The 18759-nt window shown below is 39.7% G+C and overlaps 2 protein-coding genes across 2 annotated transcripts in view; one reads left to right on the top strand and one right to left on the bottom strand.

The window, feature by feature from the left end:
* Positions 1–5570, top strand: part of LOC131677631 (mucin-2) — a 110368-nt gene extending 104798 nt beyond the window's left edge. Inside the window, exon 2 of the mRNA XM_058957527.1 lies at positions 310–5570. Within this exon, the coding sequence (XP_058813510.1) occupies positions 328–4509 (4182 nt within the window). The 5' untranslated portion in view covers positions 310–327 and the 3' untranslated portion in view covers positions 4510–5570. The remainder of the gene's footprint in view (positions 1–309) is intronic.
* Positions 5571–17208: 11638 nt separating this feature from the next.
* LOC131677629 (coiled-coil domain-containing protein 124) lies at positions 17209–18174 on the bottom strand. Its single transcript, XM_058957526.1, has 2 exons — positions 17843–18174; positions 17209–17782 (listed from the first exon to the last, which is right to left on the bottom strand). The coding sequence occupies exons 1-2, from the start codon at positions 17996–17998 to the stop codon at positions 17309–17311; spliced, it is 630 nt and encodes a 209-aa protein (XP_058813509.1). The 5' UTR covers positions 17999–18174; the 3' UTR covers positions 17209–17308.
* Between the last annotated feature and the right edge of the window lie 585 nt (positions 18175–18759).

Raw genomic sequence — 18759 nt, 5'->3', positions numbered from 1 at the left:
CTAAATTTCAATTACCTTTCCTGTTTTCCAACCTTAAAAAACTGAGTAGCTACTTAGTCTCGCGAGGTAGGCCGCTAGCCTAACTGATTAGTGAATAGTTTGTTGCTTGTTCACATGCTGATTCGTTTAGATAAAATGCGAAATTGTAGAGCTATAAGATGCCTTCCGAGGCGGAAATGCCGCGGATCGGATATTGAAAAAAATACTTTCGATCATGGAGACCTCTTCTCATACTCATTTACGTAATTTCTTTCACAACGCCTTTGAAGATGTCGCTTAAGTTTACCTGTTTCTCTATTTCTCTTCCAGGGTCAGCGACTTCCCACGATGGGGAAAAGAAATCGGCTTCTGCCGATAGGAATTACCATTTGTATGGTGCTGTACGCTGGTGTTGGAGTGATGGCGGAATTCAATTTCGATGACGACCTGGAGGATTTGATGGCCGTAGAATCCAACGTGGACGAAGAGGTTTTCGGAGAATCGGTGCTACCATCGGATGTATTCAACGGTGGCAAACCATTCTACGTCGAGCGAGATCCATCAACCGGTGCAATCGACTTTAATCACAAGAAAACCGTAAATCAAATTGATCTAGATGAGAAGGGGTTCTACGACAATAAGGATAGCCATATGAGCGACACAAAAGACGTGGTGCTCAGTCAGTCTGCCCCGAACTTTCACGATTTCCTTAATCTACCCGTGAAATACACGTCGTCAAAATTTGTTTACCCATTGATTTCCAGCTCCTACTCAAATCTCAAGTATCAGGGTAGCAACAAAGTATCCAACCATAAGAACTTCACATCTCCTGCGTCAACCACGACTGCAGCCCCAAAGTTCCAATTTACTCGACCACAGTATACGACTACAGCAAAACTGAACGTTACCCATCCGCAAACAAGTTCGACTACTAGTAATATGACACAAATGTCTACACGATACACCTACCCAACCACATCAGGACGACCCATAACCACAACAACCACAACTACTACCACGACGACTACACCAAGCCCAACAACTACTAGCACAACTAGGCAACTAATCACCCGTTACCCCTACAAGAGCACAATCAAGAACAAATATCTCGAAACAACAGAAAATCGCAAGAAGTTCTTCCTCCCATCTACCCTATCGTTACCAACAACCACGACCACTCAGAAGCCCCAATCAACCGTAGCACAAACGACTCCGATACGATCCTCGACATACTATTCACCATCCGTACGTCCCTGGACGACTCCGTCAACAGCCAAACCGCCAACAACGCCCGCTTCCACCACCGAATCCCGTCCCGCCAATCCCATCCGTTTCGTCGATGACCAGCACCCGACATCTGAAGAGGACACCACTCCCAAGATCAAATTTACCATTCCAGCGTTGAAGTACGAAGGTAACCGTCCTGCACCATTCCGGCCACTTCCTCCGAGCCACGTTCAGCAGTTGAATAGACAAAACGATTCCACCAACAAAATAGACCTCCCAATGAATCCTGCTGTGATGTCCCTGTCGGACATTTTCAACTCTCTCGGCTTGGATGATAAGCAAGCTGCCGCGGAGGAACAGGAGAACGTGATTGTTTTCGAAACGACGCTCGCTCAAACCACCGAACGGACGACTCCACCAGCCATCGTACTAATCCCGGACAACCAACGACAGCCGAACCTGGCTCAGCAGGGAGCAGCCATCGAGCAACCGGTTGATCTATCTAACCAATACGTTAAGTACGAAGTTCAACAATCGAACGAGATACGACCAAAGCAACCGATGGACGAACAGTACGTACATTACGAAGTGCATCAACCGAATGGACACCGACCGCAAGGACCATCGCAGGATGCTGACCTCGGCAATCAGTATGTTAAGTATGAAGTGCAGCAACCTCAAATGAATGTCGTTAAGTTTGGAACAGTTCCAAGTATGAACAGTGTGGTTATCAGTCCCAACCAACATTCGGCAACATTTGTTTTGGGCTCACAGCAATCCGTCGGAGGTTCGAGCGAAGGACACTTTATTGGATCGGTTTCGCAAGAACCCTCCTCAGCAGCTTTAAGCGGACATCCCGCAGGCTACCAAATGGGTCAAGTACTAGACGAACCCAATGAATCATCCAATGTTCAAGTTGGAGCTTCGGTAAATGTGCAAGTTAAACCCCAGGATATCATAAAAACTACAAGCGTAAGATTCCCCAGCGAAAGCGACGACAAGTACGACAATGCTCCTATCATAAGTGGAACTCATAAAAGCGAAGTACTGCCTCCTAACGGACACTCTGCTCCGGTCGCAATGGGCTCGAACCAAGTGGTTGTATTTCCCAAGAATGAAAAAATCGATAGCACGCTGCACGAGGTATCTAATAGAATTGTATTCGATACACCGAACAGCGATGCACTGAACAAAAATGAACTACCTTCCTATCCATCTCCGCTTCCCGAACAGTTAACTCCACCATCGAGTGGAGAAAGTGGACAACACTTGAAACGTCCACGACCACCAATGCCAGCACAAGGACCTCCATTCATCTACAAAGAAATTCAACGTCGACCCTACCCAGGAGATCGCGCCCGCCCCCCGTTAAAGCTTCCAAACATTTTGCCTCAATTCCGTCCAAACGCCAAAATTTCGCACGGGCATCCTCATTTTCACAAAGAATCTGGCACCTACCGTGTTCCTCCTGCGCAACCAGGCAAGGCCATTCCACCCAACGGCCCCTCTATGAGGAAGCCTTATCCTGAACATCCCTCTTCTCAGGCATCAACTCTACCTATCCGACGAGCACCAGTACCCACTCGGTTCATGACTCGAATCAATACCGCACGTCCTCAGAATATGCCGATGGCACCACACATGGAAGGTTCAAATGAAAACCGCCGATACTACCGCTTACCTCCGCCACTGCTGAAGGATCGTATATTTCATCTTACACCACCAAATATGAAACCACCACCACCCCCACCACAGCCAACCTCGGCGGCATCACGTTTAGCGGATAGTTATGCTCCACCAACACCGGAAAAACCTACACCAAGCTTGAAACTGGAAGACACTGAGAACAACGAATTCCAACGTGACCCCCCGGCTAGCCTGAAAAATACCATCAAGGAAGACAAACCTCAACGTCCCAAGCTGGAACCCGTTGTAACGCTACAGATGCTGCAATCGAAAAAACAAGCAGTCGAATCACAAAAACACAACCTGCCAACTGGTCAGAAGGTGGACCTATCAATCGAAGGTCACCCACCGGTGAACCCCACTCAAGTCATCAGTAGCGATGGTAAGCAGCCGGTCTATGTAGTGTATCCAGTTAAGAGCACCCCGATGAAAATGGACAGCACTCAGGCTGGCAGTAGCGTCGAATCAGTTGTAGTTGGACAACGAGGTGAACAACTTCCTCTTTCCACGTCCAAAATCAGCCCGGGTACAGAATACCAAAACACACCATTTTCAATCGCATCCCATTTCGAGCAAGAACCCATTTTGATGGCCAAGGACAAGAAACACCACCAAAAGCTGCACTTCCCATACAGTCTGGAAACACCGGATCCGGTCGCATTGGCTGAAATCGAAAACGAATCTAAGCACCGCCAGCCGGAACCACCGGTAGAGAAGAAACTTGACAGCATTTACAACATCGGTGAAGAACCGATTAGCAAGGAACAATCGGAGGATGCTCTAATATCAAGTAAACTGCAGCGAGCAACCGAAAGCACACCCATCGCAATCGCATACACACCGACTGAACCAAGCCTCAAGTACAATTACAAATTGAAAAACTCACCCTACTACTCACCGTACGGAGAAACCCAAACTGAGGTTTCCTACCTTAAGATGGACGAGTTCGACGAGTTCGGTAATCCGGCGCATCGCTACGAACAAAACTTCCAGGCTCCGTTCCAAGCAAGCATCAGTTTAGATCCAGTTAAGGTAACTAACCCATACGAAGGCTGGGCCGTGGTTACTTCCTCACCACAAGCGCTAGTCCAGGAGCAGAACAAGATCGATCGGTCAGATGATCATCGGTACGATGAGAACGAGTCGACTAATAAGAAACCTTTCGATAACGGTGGTGGCTTCCAGCCAGAATTCCAGGGAGGCTTCCGTCCAATATATGCCGAAGATGTGAAACTAAGTGACGTTGCGAATCCCGATCCACAATCTAGAAACGCATTCGTAGTATCCGAAGTTGAAGAAGCAAAACCAGTTTCTGAGAATCAGAAATCACCTGCGATGGGGGAAAGACCCAGCAAGGAACACGAGGAGAAACCAGTCTTCGATAGTTTGGAAGCGCTGTTCGACGACCTAACCAAGGACTACGACGATAACACGGAAACAACGGGCATGGGTGATGAAGAGGACGAGGTAGAAGAAAGCACTGCAAAGGATGCTAACGAGCTCGAAGGGAGAAGTAACAACAATAACAATGTGGTCCCCGGAAAATCCGATGTGCAAGCAGAACATGAAGAAGTGAGTGTGAAAAGTGACCAGAAAGAAGAGGCAACGAATGAGTAATCGTGAGGGTTTGACATATTTCTTTTTTGGAATACAACCTTTTGGCACTAGTTTGTATAAAAACAAACATGTGTCAATTTGGCAGCTGATAGCACAGAAACTATCGGCCAATCGAAAGTGAATTGCATTTTGAGGTTATGTTGATTAAATCTCACGTAGTAAAGCTAGATTTTACTAAAGAAATTTGCAGTATCTTGAGTATCTAATGTTAAGTTATTTTTTCGGGCACGATTAAGCTTCCTCTAGCCCCCCACGCCACCCTTTTCTTCTTCTGAATTCATTCATTCAGCATATTCTAAACCAGCAAACATAACGCAATACGTGCAGAAGTATTTGCCTTGAAAACATACAAGAAGCTAGTCAGCTAAGCTTAATATTAGATACTTGATAAACCAATTACCTAATTAATAAAGCATCAACAAAAATCCGACAGAGAACCAACCCCATTTTCTCCGAACTTGTATAGTTGTTATTATTCGCTAAATTATGTGTAATTTTAGACTGATAATGGTATGTAATAAATTGAAATAAAAACTGAACAAAGCTATTGAAAACAATAGGGTTAGGTTAGGCGTCTGCTGTAAACATGAGTGTTGGTTACTAAGGCGCATGCGTGAAGATAACTGCAAATGTGGAACCAAATCATCGGTGAGCATCGCACTACATTAACGGTGCGGCCACTTCCGGAGAGAAGTTTTAGCTAAATAAGCATGGTGCCCATGGATCGACATTGGGAAATTTTTCACGCTCTCTTCTTTCTGCGAATGCACAGTTTAGGTGTTCTTTAACCACCCTATAATCCATCAGCACCGAGGGCCAATGAATAGGTGAATGTATCGACGCTTGGGATTCTCAGTAACTGGACATTTACGTTAAGGACCTGGATTGTAATTGGAATTATTGTAAATCGTGAAGACGTTATTTATTTATTTATTTATGATTTTTGTTGTATTTACGAAACTGAAACTACTGACCATTATATCTGTCTCTACGAAACTCTAAATCAGAATAAGAAGATACCTCAAACACAAAATTTGACGAAAACCATGCTGTCAAAATGCGAAGTGTAGATTTTAAATATTTGTAGAAATAAACGTTAAATATAGATTGTCACTACTCATTTTCTATAGAGAACTATATCTTATATCTCTCTAATCACAGAGAACAGACATCCATGATCGAACAAAAATATTTAAAAAACGTGTGTAAACATTTGAATTAATATACGATAATCACTGGCGCCGCCAAACCAACTTGTCCCAACTATCCGTCAAATCCATTCCGGAACCGGTTCGAAATCCTGAATGGATTCAGTATGGAATCTTGTTCAAAGAAAACAACCAATTCTGACTCTATCGGTTCATGCATTTCAGCTGGAATTCATACTGGAAGTCCGAACCGGTTCCGGACTAGTTTGACTGGGTTAAGGAATAACCGCTGTCAATTCAGTCATGACGACAGTAGCGCACCTGATTTGGATATCCCAACTACCTACGAAACCGTTAGAGATTTTTACACAAGTTGAATGCTGAAGATGCACGTCTGTTCTCTGTGCTCTAATGATAAAAACCTCAGTTATCACTACTTGTTACCGGTGTTGTGAAATGATCAAGTATCCATTTATTTGCGAGCTATACCAAAGTAACCATGAGCATTAAGCCAATGCACAATATTGACTATACACTAGTGTTGCATTGAAACTCTATTGTAGTATTAACAATGCACTGTAGCTCTATTTTAGCATCATAAATGCATACCGGTACAGCAGAAATATAGTATTATCACTTGCACTGTACACGTATATAAAGCTGATATAATTCGAACATGCTTCAAGGATCTTTAAAGCATGTATGTTTTCCTTATGGATTTTGTGCCATTTTAGAGCAAATATAAAGCCGATATAATGCTATCGTAGTCCTGTGAGTCCATTCGTTATGTACCTCGTTTTGAAATATATATGCGCCGTATCTCATTTCAATCGACTATATGCAATATAGTCTAAACAGCAAAAGCAGCGCACTTCCCATGAGGTACGGTACCTCTGTTGGAGGCGGGGTACCTCTGTTCGAGACGTATTAAAGTCAATTTTCATCAAACATTATTAATATCGTGTGGAAAAGAAATTCTGATTAGGATATTCATTACAACGCATTAGAAGGGAGTTAATTACGGTTTTAAACAGTATTTTGTGTTTCTCCTTTTTGTCCATCATACCGAAAAAAGGAAATATCGTTGCAAAACCATTGCATTGTGGAAAATGCCAGCCAATTCAAGCTGTCTAAAAGCATGACTAGAGCCAATATCAGGCTTTCATATTTTACATTTGTGAACTGGTGCTTTTAGTAGCATTACTACCGCAAAAACGGGCTGTCAATCTCTACACATATAGCACAATATTTCGCCTTTGCTGGCATTAGATTAGAATATACAGCGCAAATTCGTTAGTTGAGGGTGTTCGCTAGTTGGGCTGTTTGTTAGTTGGGTGTTCGCTAGTTGGGGCATGTCCCAACTAAAAAACACTTATGTCAAAACTGAAAGTCAAAAACTGATTGACGTTTGAATGTCATTGATTTCAAGGGGTTCATTGGTTGATTTCTGTGGCGATCCAGTGAAATAAATGTGTTAAATATTTCGCTTCTTCCATTCAGCATCAATTAGTTTGTGTCGCAGAGACGTTAGTTTAGTAACTTTTGAAGGTCATCTCTGATGTATTCAATCACATTATCCAATCTTTTTAGCTAGTGGCAACGTAGTATGTTTGTGCTTTATCGGCTTTTTCCCGACGGTGTATCCATTTCCTGTTTTATGTGAAGGAATTTATCAAAAAATAATTGATGGCAAAAATAACACTAATGACATACTTTGTCACAAAAAACAACTTTAAACTGGAAGGAAGCAGCCAACTTTTGTGAATTGTAAAATATTTCTGCTTGTTTTTTATGAAAGAAAACAAAAAATCAGCGTTTCCCTTGGGTAATTTTTGTCAGCTGTCAGTTGCCCCAATTAACGGATACGATTCGCTAGTTGGGGCGCAGTCGTGACCCAACTAACGAATTTGCGCTGTATACGCAAACGAAAAACTATCTTTTGACTCAATCTCGGGGTATCGTGAAGGAAGGTAAAAATAGGTAAACCGTGTTGATGGTAGTTTCCATTTAACCACGGCAAAAATTACAACTCATTGATAGGTTTTTTATATTAACTCATTGATAGGTTTTTTATAGATTTAAGTTGAATTTACCTAATTTTGAGTATACCCCAAACAACTCAAAAGTACCTTTCTCCGCTGAAGACCTCGACTGAGTCGAATCTCTCGTTTTGTTTTTGACAACACTAATGAGTGCGAAAGCGACGCGCAACTCAAAAGTAAGTTAAGCTTATTCTGTAGGTTGTTTTATTTATCCGTGTATGGCTTACAGGATTTTAAGACTACCTTATAGAGTACTTTCCAATCTGTAACAGTGTTATGTGGTTTTTGTTTGAGGCGAAACTGAGTCAGTTTCTAACCCCAACTGCTGTCAAAATGTATGAAGTGACAGCGGTTGGGGTTAGAACCTAACTCAAAACGTCAAAATGGCAACACTCCCTTTATGATGATTTCAACACTAGAATTTTGGCAACCACTTCCACAGGCAGCACTTTAAATCTATCACGCAAAAATAAAACAACCTACAGAATACGTTCTTTTAACGTAAATTTAGGTACTTTTGAGTTGCGCGTCGCTTTCGCACTTATTAGTGTTGTCAAAAACAAAACGAGAGATTCGACTCAGTCGAGGCCTTCCGTGCAGTAAGGTACTTTTGTGTTGTTTGGGGTATATTAAAAATTAGGTAAATTCAACTTAAATTTAAGTATTATGGTTGCAGTTGAAAATCGAAATAGTGAACTTGCGCCTTTCGGTTTTTCTCCTATTTTCAGCGTACGCAACTAAAGCGCAACTGGTGTAAATGATGCGCAACTTGATTCTCTAACATGTACACAAGATGCGCATTAGTTGCCCACTCTGCAAACAGGAAAAAAGCAAAAGACGCAAGTTCAATATTTCGATTTTCAACTGAAACCAGAATAAATTAAACTCAAGGTTGAGTTATGATTTTTGCCGTAGTTAAATGGAAACTATCTTCAACACGGTTTACTAAAAAACTTTAGGTAGTTTTTCGGTGGCGTGTAAGACCTTTAAATGACTTCTATTATATTTGCACACCGAACTTGCTGAGAGGGTTCATGAACTGTTTTCTAATAGGGAAAGTAAGGTATTCATCCAACTGAAAATCTTTTTTTAATGGCAGGGTAAGCAATTTTCAAAAAGAGGTGCATGATGGGGATCAATATTCGGAAAGGGGTACATGGAACGAAAAAGGTTGAAAACCACTGATCTAACCATGAAAACTATATTGGTCGTCGTTCTCGTTTAAAGCAGAAGTGTTTGGTTGGTAATCTCCATAGTACCCCGGAGATTTCGGTTTATGAAGCTTTTTCGTCAGGTCAGATATTTTATACAGTCGTAATTCGCTGGTTGGACACTTTTTAACTGGACCGCTTTTTAGTTGGACCTCCGCTAGTTGGACCATTGTCCAACTAAAAAGCATCTGAATGTCAAAATCTTATCCCAAATTAACTTTGACAATCAATCTGACAATTATTAGAGATGTGAATAGATGCAATTGCACTTCTAACGTCTCCTTTGGAGAGTTTTTGACATCTGTCAGTCGGTCCAACTAACGAATCAAATTCGTTAGTTGGACAGAGGTGTGGCCCAACCAGCGACGACTGTATTGAGAAGATTGCGAAAAAGTACAACAAATTTGAAAAATGGAAAAAAAAAAATTATCCTAAGTGTTTTCTTGCGGATTTTGGGCATCCTAGAAACAAGAATTCCAGATTTTAAGAATGTTTTATCTTTTTTGGTGATGCGCCCTACAAACAATTTAGCTGGATAATTGCTTGAACAGCTCTTGCTCAGCTTATTCTCCGGCAATAAAAGCTTGTTCGGCTTTCGTTGTTTGTTGGGGGTATTAGCACAGTTTGTGGTAATAGGGCGGGACAAAAATTAGAATCCTGATCTTATGGCGATTTCGCTTGAACCTGAAACTGAGTCAGGTTCTAACCCCAACCGCTGTCAGTTCATACATTTTGACAGCAGTTGGGGTTAGGAACTGACTCAGTTTCGCCTCAAACGAAAACCACATTAGTAACTTTTTGGGTACCATTTGGGTCCTAGAACAAGCATCGCGTTTTTTTTTTAAAAGGGCCAATAAGCATACTGTCAAAATTCACTTTGAGAGGAAATTCTGGACAAATCATTATTCGCCGATCATAAATCACAACAGCAGACGAAAGAGAAAACTTTTCTTTTTCATAAAATGCTAACATCCATTCTCGGCGAGCTACGGTTTGTCCGGAATTTTCTCTCGAAGTGAATTTTGATAGCATGCTTATTGGCCGTTTACAAAACACGCGAGAAGTGTACAAATTTTTAGCTCGATAAGTGAAACTATATTTTAGCACCCACTGTTTAAAGTTAACATGGGATATCCTACTCAAAAAATGTAAACGTTATGCCTATTGATTTTACACATAGATTTTTGCAATTAGCGGAGGCATATAGACACTATTTGCTGGCACATAAGCATAATGTGTGTATTTACAAGAAATATTAATCTTACATTAACATTTCATAACTATAACCCGATGCTATAACAAAACGCACATATAACTTATGTGTGTGCACACATAGTTTATACAGTTGACATATAGAAGGAATGTTCGTGCGTGATAACATTAGAATTTATTCTTCATATGGATTTTAAGTGGCTTGAAGCAAATATAATTTTTTCTAACCCGAAGAGGCGAATGACCTTAAGGTTAAAATCTCTATAATCGAAATAAAAAAAAAAAAGAATTAACGTTTAGATTTTTATCAGTGTATGGCAGAAATTGACGTTCACAAAATAATAGGTTTGTTCCAGTACACGGAAGTCACTCCGGAGTAAACAGGAGCAAAAAATCTTTGCTCCTTTTTACTCCGGTTTGCTACCAGAAGAAGAAAAAAGAGAAGAAGAGAGTACAGGAACGATTTTCTCCGGAGTACTTCCAGTTTCTCCTGGTACTGGAACAGACCTAATGCTTCCCATCCCAAGTCCCTACACGCTCATTGAAAATAGCTCAAAAGTGAGTGACCAGCCACTCAATTCCATAAAAAGTGCACATGGTCAAAAATTGAGTTTTCCTCACTTACTCAGTTTTGAGTTCGGGTACAAAATGTCAATTGTGAGTACTTTTTACGCAAAGATAAAATTTGAAATTTAACCGATCTGTATTTTTAATAATACTAACAAACGCATTAATCTGTATATAAAATTCCACTTACCTGTATCTCTAGTTGTTAATACGATGCTTATAAATTTATTCCGAGGTCCTTTCTCCTTTTTCCTGTAAATAGGATCTCGTGCTACTGGATATGCAAAATAATAAAGTATGTTATTTTAAAAAAGAAACCACACTTGCGAAAACTTACCTTTTAGTTTTCCGAATGTCTCCTCGTTGATTCTTTTGCTGTTTAATCAACATTTGAAACTATTTTCAATTTTTTGTGTGCGGGCTGTTCCACTTCGTGCACCAGTAAGTATTTTTTCACTCAAATAGTTGATAATTTCATGGTTACTCCAGAGTTCAGTCAATTCTACTCAAATCGATACTCATTTTTTGACAGTTTGCCCCGGTTTTTGAAATTGAGTAGTGGAAACTCAAATTTTGAGTAGTTTTGAATGAGCGTGACAGTTATTTCAGCAAAAGGATCAAGGTTGTTCAATAGAAGGTGTACCCAGTGAGCAAATTTTCTGGCAGAGATCGCTCTGCTAGATTTCTGTAAGTCTTGGTTTGGCAGCCCTGTCAGATTTCTGCGCGTATCCTGTTGGGTTAGTTGAGCTAGAACGAACTCGGTTTCGCTCGCGTTTTCTGGCAAATTTTGACAGGAAGCGAGCTAAACCCTGGCATAACCAGGCTTCCTTACTGCTCTCGATATTAGCTCATTTTCTCTCTGCCAGCAGTTAAACGCAGTAGGTCTGTTTACTAGCTCCCACCGAAAGCGAGAGAACACGCTCTTGAGAATCAAGAGATTTATTTTTTGAGTTCACACATATCTCTACCACGCCGCGGGGATGCGAAAGTATTAATTCTCACCCAATTCAAGAGGGAGTGTTCGTTATAAGATGCTCAGTTACAGAAAGAGCATGTTTGGAAAAAATCCTATAAAATAAGATGGTTTCAAAAACAACAGAATGGCGGTATTTTATATCAAATGAGTACTTTATTTATGCTTTGCTAATTTAAACCAGCCATTTATATGTACGCACTAAGCCATCCCAAAGTTTTTCACTAATTTCATTTGACAATTTGCACAGTAAAATAACATTTTACGGAATTCCGCAATTGATTTAAAAACATTCGAAAAAGTATTCATTATTCGGCAACTTAATTTAATACAACAACTTAAGTTTAAAGAATAATTTGCTGAAACCTGGAATATTTTTAATTGAATTAAATTAAATGACCGAATCACTGAACAAGTCAACAATTCTCAGCTGAAATTTTTTTGAGTATTTTTGACGCTTGGATAAAAAAAGAATGTTGCGGAGAGTTTGGTAACAGAATTGGTTTACTAAATACTAAACGGCTTGCTATTTAAAACCCGATTAAAATTTTCCGGTACTCAATAATTCAAACTAAGTGTGTAATCTATGCACGTTCGATGGAGCAAATTAATAGACATTTGAGCACTAATATAAGGACACTTTTAATTTAACATGTCTGTGAGAATGTATTGCGGATAACGTTGATTTTATTTTTGCAAAGATTGAATTAAGGCGGAAAATGGTCGAATACTGGTGTTTAAACGCAACGAAAACTTAATTCGAGTGCCTTAATATTCACACTGCCATTTGAGGCAATGAAATGAAGAAAGATGGCAGACGTTTCTCTAACCAAATGCTTCAAATGAGTAGGGTTATAATATAATTAGGATGAAATAGTCTCAATATCCCTTATCAGTCTAATGGGCATTTAAGAGGTTACACCACCGTAGATTTTTTAAAAGGTCGAACTTTTATTTATTAGTCTAAAATGTGCTTTAGGATGTTAAAAATAATATCCCAAAAAATGGAAGATGAAAACAAGATATAAATGTTCAAATTGTCAATTCTTCCGCAACGCATCTTATGTAAACCTCGAGTGTGCTGAAAACTTTAAACGCATTTTTCTCGAACCCTTTTTGAGTTGGCAGGAAATGCAACTTGAACAAATAATGGTTTTTGATTGCTTTGAAATTTTCACAGAATATTCGAAATTTATTTCTCCAGTGACGTACGTGGGATTTTAATTTCATATTGCTTAATTTTAATTATTTGTGTCGATTTTCGGCGTTTATTCGCTTAAAAGTGTGCCATTTCGCGAAAAATCAAAATATCGAAAAAATTCGTACGTCGCTTGCTACTGTCATAAGTCATAAAGTTTTTGGCTCTATGTCAAAAATTACGGGAGATAGTTGTCAGGCCGTGGACCCCTACCAAAAAAACTCATAGGGGAGGAAAATGCTGCACATCTGCTATCTTGTGATGAAATTACTCGAAAGAAACATTTTTGTGGTTCTATGCATATGTTACAAATCTCATTTAGCAATATTTCGATTCATCACTTTCTTGTGATAAGAAAAAATCCTTAAATATGCCCATTTTTGGGAACTCTATACTGGTGTGTCCACTTAATGTTATTCTGATATTGAACAAGGATCTGCCCAATTCAAACATCTTTACTATGCCCAGAAGGTGGATGGATTAATATTTCTAGAGAAAATTTTCAATAAGACGTAAGTAACAATGAGAGATTCTCTTTGGGGTCTTTCTCTTTTGTTCATTACTCGGCCATTTCAACATTTACTACTCTACTCTTTGCATAATTTTCTAGTAAAAACCGTCGGCTTTCGATATGTACTGGAAAATTAGTTCAAAGTGTTGTAATGACGTCGTAATAAACGAAAGAGAAAGTAAACAAAGAGAGGCTCTCATTGTTACTTACGTCCTATTGAAAATTTTCTCTAGATTTATCATGAAAGCCGAGTGAAATATTCGAACACTGATTTGAAGTGAACTAAATTTGGTTCCCTTGCGGGTAAAGAGGAAGCTAGTTTATTCTCATCTGCCAACTGAGCAATTTAGCTCCGTTGCTCCACCAGACTGTGATGAGGTAACAACAGTGCATCTTATAAAGCTTTGCTCTGTCACAAGCAAGAGGATTTAGCAATGAGAGAATGCGGTTTCTCTCTGCTCTCCTAGTTACTGGACAAAAATTGTGCACCGAAACAAAACTCATGTTATTGGGGGGTACAATTTTTCTCTATCTCTTCGTTGCAAAGATGAGTAAAATGAAGCCTGGGCATAACTCGGACATAAACTGTGCAAAGATCCTGACAATTCCTACCTGGTAGAATTTAGCACGAATCGAGCAAAACATCTGACAAAGATGTGGCAGGAAGCGTGCAGAGATCTTGGCCGTACATTAATGGCTAGATTCTAGATAAAAGTGAGCAGCATCGGTTGGTTTAACCGCTTCTGCCAGAAACGATTGTTGCATTTGAGCGAATTCGTTGGCAGAATTCTCGCACAAATCGCGCAAAATGCTCGCAGAAACTCTGCCAGCATCAATTTCGCTTTGCTCAACTTTTGCTAACTTTCTGCTTGCCACGCTGACCGGGTAATCGCTATAGGTTGTTCAATGGGAGGTGTGGTCGCAGTAATTCATTTTTTAAAAATAATTTTATTTGTTGCATTGCGTACAAAAATGACAAGCATCCGAAAAAAAAAATCAAAAACAGCATATGGCTTAATGATCCAATTTTCTTTGACTCCTTTTCTTGTGGCACATCACGCAGGACTAGTGGTTTGCTCAGAAACGCAAATCCTGTTTTCGTTTTTTAGATCTAGCGTCAATCCGGCGCTAGCCAAGTCCTGACACTAAGTTTGTGCCGAATTCTGATGAGACGAAGGCTAATAACATTTGTAAACAAGCTTTTGTTTCGCTACTTTCTCTTAAGGGGTTACACCACTGTAGAGCACGAAAAAATAGGCATATTTCGGGAATTTTTCTTGACGCAATAAAGAGGTGAATCGAGATCTTGTTAAGTGCGATTTATAACATGCGGCTGGATTTCCTTACTTATGTCAATAGTAAGCGACGTACGTAGGATTTTTTCGAAATCTTTATTTTACGTGAAATGGCGCATTTTTGAGTGACAAAAGCGCCGAAAATGTCGTAAAAATCGGCACAAAATTGTTAAAAAAGTTAAGTAATAAAAAAAACCTGCGTACGTCGCTGGAGAAATCAATTTCGAATATATGTACTGTGAAAATTTCAAAGCGATCAAAAATCATTTGTTCGAGTTACGTTTCCCGCCAGCTCAAAAGTTGTTTAGAGAAAAATGCGGTTAAAGTTTTCAGTACATACGGGTTATACATAAGTGGCGTTACGGCAGAATTGAAAATTTGAACATTTTTGTATTTTTTTCGTTTTTCATGTTTTGGGACATCATTTTTAACATCTTAAAGCATATTACTAATAAATAAAAAATCGATTTTTTTTTAACATTATGCGGTGGTGTAATCGAGGGATTGCCCTTCCTATGATCATTCTCAGGGATAGACCGTTTCAACATCAAATTATGGTCTTGTCAATTTTGGTCTTGTCAAACTGCAAATGACGTTAAAACCCAAGATGATAACAAGATAAGGTATAAGCATACGTAAAGCGAGAGTTCTGTTTTACGATTGACACGATCAACATTGTGTAAATACTACTTCACTGCCCAAAAAAAAAAGATTTAAAACGTAATTAATTCAAACAAAGTTTTGAATATAGATATTAATGCTTTCAGCCTTTTTGAGCTTCTCAAGGCGTTTGCCACCAATAATATCATTGTAGACACATGCATGCATCTTATGCAGATTATCTTGAATCTCTTTTGCGTCTGTCAAATCTGCGACTCTTCGTATTCTTATACTGATACGCTCTTCTTTCCTTTGAGGCAGACCCTCGGATGTAACCCCTTAATTTGTTATAATTTCAACACAGAAAATCTATGAAATTGATTCTACCAAGGGTAAAGAGTATATATTTCATGAAATTCAGCTCGACAGTGGAATAATGAGCGAAATAAATTTGTTTACAAAAATCTCATTAGCCTTTTTGAATTAATATTGAACTAATTTAAACCAGGTATCTGCTATGCCGCCATGGTTTCTATGCCAACATCTGAAACGTCGCGTTAGGGTCTATCCACAATAAACAGAATCGATTTCATTCGACACAATTTTGTGATAGTCGATTTCGTTTAATTTGTTGGTGCACCATGTTGTAAAGTTTTTGTTACTCACCGACATGTCCAAAACAACACATTTCTTCAAATAGCTATCCAATATTTTCGCTTTTTAACAATAATGTCTAAAAATTGAGTCATGCCGTACGGTATCTGGCTAGTGAAAATCGCGCGTCGAGCAAAACAAGCAGAACAATAACAAATTATTTGAACTGTTAGTTTCCGTGACCTGACAAATCGTACAACCACCAGGGTATCGTAATGCTAAATAAATTACAAATTACAATTACTGTCAGTGGGGCCCATAATTTGTGTGCCCGCTGAGATGTTGTCAGTTCAACACAAATGGGATAGGAGTGCCATATACGCGATTTAAACAACCGCTCCCAAAACGTCAACTGTCGCATCGCGCTGAACAAAATTCCGCTCCTCCAAAGTGAAAACGTTCGTCAGTTGGTTGAACATTTCCTCCGATTTCTAAGCATCCCTGTGATAATACACGTCGCTTCCGTCTTCCTATAAATCCGTAAAATGAACCGTACACTTATGCCGACCATCACATTCATTTTCGACGGTAAAGAATCGAAGGACATAGTACTGCGTCGTTACTTTGTACAACAAAACCACGCAACGCTGTGAAACCTAAAACCCGATTTGCCACTTGAATATAGTTTCACAGCAAACGAAGTGCTGTCCATTCGCGTGTTTCACACGCGTAACCTAGCTCTTCGCCTGAAAAACAAAAGTACTACAATCCGGATACGTTCGAAATAATGCTATTCGGATCGCTAGACAAAACCACTACATCCGAGTATTACGATTCGCCTGATAGAACTTACCGGTGCTCTACAGATATCTGACGACTTGTCTTTGTTCTTTGAAGCTTATAAACCACAGTCATCCAACCTAGGACGATACAGACAGAATATCGAACAATGTTTTTCAAATCTCCGAATTGGGCATCTTAACGTTCGAGGGCTTCCTTCTAAATCACAACAAATATCTTCTAAATCACAAATAGCCACTACCGTAACAAAACTGAAAGTAGCTCCCGTAGGACCTATTAATGTAGCCGCCTACAACTTCATACGTTCTTTCATGTCAACAAACCGTGGACGTGCCACTAACACCTGTAGTGGGGCAGGTAGCTACGCGCAGAAAAGTATAAACGCTATTGTTGTACCGAAACCAGAAATGATCAATTATCTAGTAATGTGAGCCAGAACACAACGAAAATCTAGACGGATGGTACTGCTTACCTCTACCAAAGACTATCATAAGAAGGTCAATTATTGATATCTTTGACTCTACGGTATAATAAAAGGGTATGTTCATAAGTTGGTTCGCGAAACGGATTAATTGTACTGATTAAATCCCGACCTTCTATGTCACAATCAATTTTTCCTTGTAGCCAATCGCTATTAGGTCATATGTTCACGCCTCCTGGTTCATTGGATTCTGCGGTGCCTTCTGCCAATTTTTGAAGATCATTTGCTTTAGCTGTGAAAGCTTCAGAGAGGGATATTCTTGCTTCAAGATTGGTAGTTGTTCGTCCTCGTATGCTTTGTACGCTGCCTTCATTCGCTTTTCCGGGTGTCGATCATCGCCATCCTTCACGCTCAATACCGCCAGAGCTTGATCGATTGTTTGCGCCACTTCAGTGTCTGCCATTACACGATTCAGATTGTGTTCGAGTGGAATCACCTTGGGAGCGACGATTTTCGGAGGGTTGTTAACAGCTTCGATCGCTCGATTACGCTTCTCTACTTCGGCATCGATCTGGGAACGGGTAATTTTTTGGGCAGACATCTTTGGAGCGGTTTGAATCGAACTCATTTCTTGTTCCAGTAAAGCTTTTGCTTCGGCCTTTTTTCGTAACTGTTCTGCTCGCTTGCGTTCCTCATCCTCCTAACAAACGAAACAATTGTTAGATCTCTATTTAACTCTTCTGTGACGATTTTCAGATACCTTCTGTTTCTTTTTCTTGGCTAGTTGCTTATCATCGTCTGCCCAGAGAGCATCCTCGGCTGCCTTCGCAGCCTTTTCTTTTTGTACCATTTTAGCTTCCGCTTTTCGTTCTCGTGCCTCCACTGCCTTTGTGTTAAGTCCCATTTTTTTCGGCATCTTGTATAGGGTTGTGCCTACCTATTACAGCGGAGTACGTACGGTTTTTTAATAGCTTCAACCGATTCGTATTTGTGCTTTTCGAAAAAATGGTTTTCAGGGAATTTCCTATTGATTTAATATAAATACGAAATTCAGATTGATATGGAGATTGTTGTGACAGTAATAGCTGTCATTTTATTCTTTCACGAGACGTATTCCAATGGAACTTTACAAAGGTCCAGAGATGCCAGGTACTTTTTTCAAATGTCTGCAATAATAATTTTAAAAGTCTGGGAAGAACAAAAAATGTGAGGCAAGCTAGTGTAACCAAAAGCCTTTATATTCAAAAATCTGCAAATATCTGCAACTAAACTAAAAAATCTGCAAATATCTGCAACCAAACGGAAAAATCTGCAAATATCTGCGTCATTGAAAAAATCTGCAGCTTAAATTAAAAGTCTGCGAATTTGCAGACTTGTCTGCAAATCTGGCATCTCTGCAAAGGTCGTAAACATTTTGCGCATTTGACTTATTTTCTCGTTTATTTGACACCTAGGGGCGCTATAAATTGGCTGATTCTCTGATAGATAATCTGAATAAAAGAGATTATACCTACGGACTGAAACATGGGGTCTCCTCTATTGGCTCTCACACGTGAAACTTTTTCGCTCGATGCGCCAACTGGATTTCATTTTCGGTATTAGTCAAATGATGATGAAAACATTTTCTTGCATTGATGGTATAGGATGGTTGTTCTATTTTAATTGTTTTAAAATAAA

Source organism: Topomyia yanbarensis, chromosome 1 (genome assembly GCF_030247195.1).
Source record: "Topomyia yanbarensis strain Yona2022 chromosome 1, ASM3024719v1, whole genome shotgun sequence".
In the NCBI taxonomy this organism is placed as follows: Eukaryota; Metazoa; Arthropoda; class Insecta; order Diptera; family Culicidae; genus Topomyia; species Topomyia yanbarensis.
The sequence above is the reverse complement of the archived record's forward strand: the minus strand, read 5'-3'. Positions and strand labels throughout refer to the sequence as shown.

Excerpts from the sequence above, each read along its gene's own strand:
- LOC131677629 (XM_058957526.1), bottom strand. The coding sequence starts at position 17,998 with ATGCCGAAAAAAATGGGACTTAACACAAAGGCAGTGGAGGCACGAGAA. Across the intron at positions 17,783-17,842 it reads CCAAGAAAAAGAAACAGAAG|GAGGATGAGGAACGCAAGCG; the intron begins GTATCTGAAAAT and ends TTCGTTTGTTAG.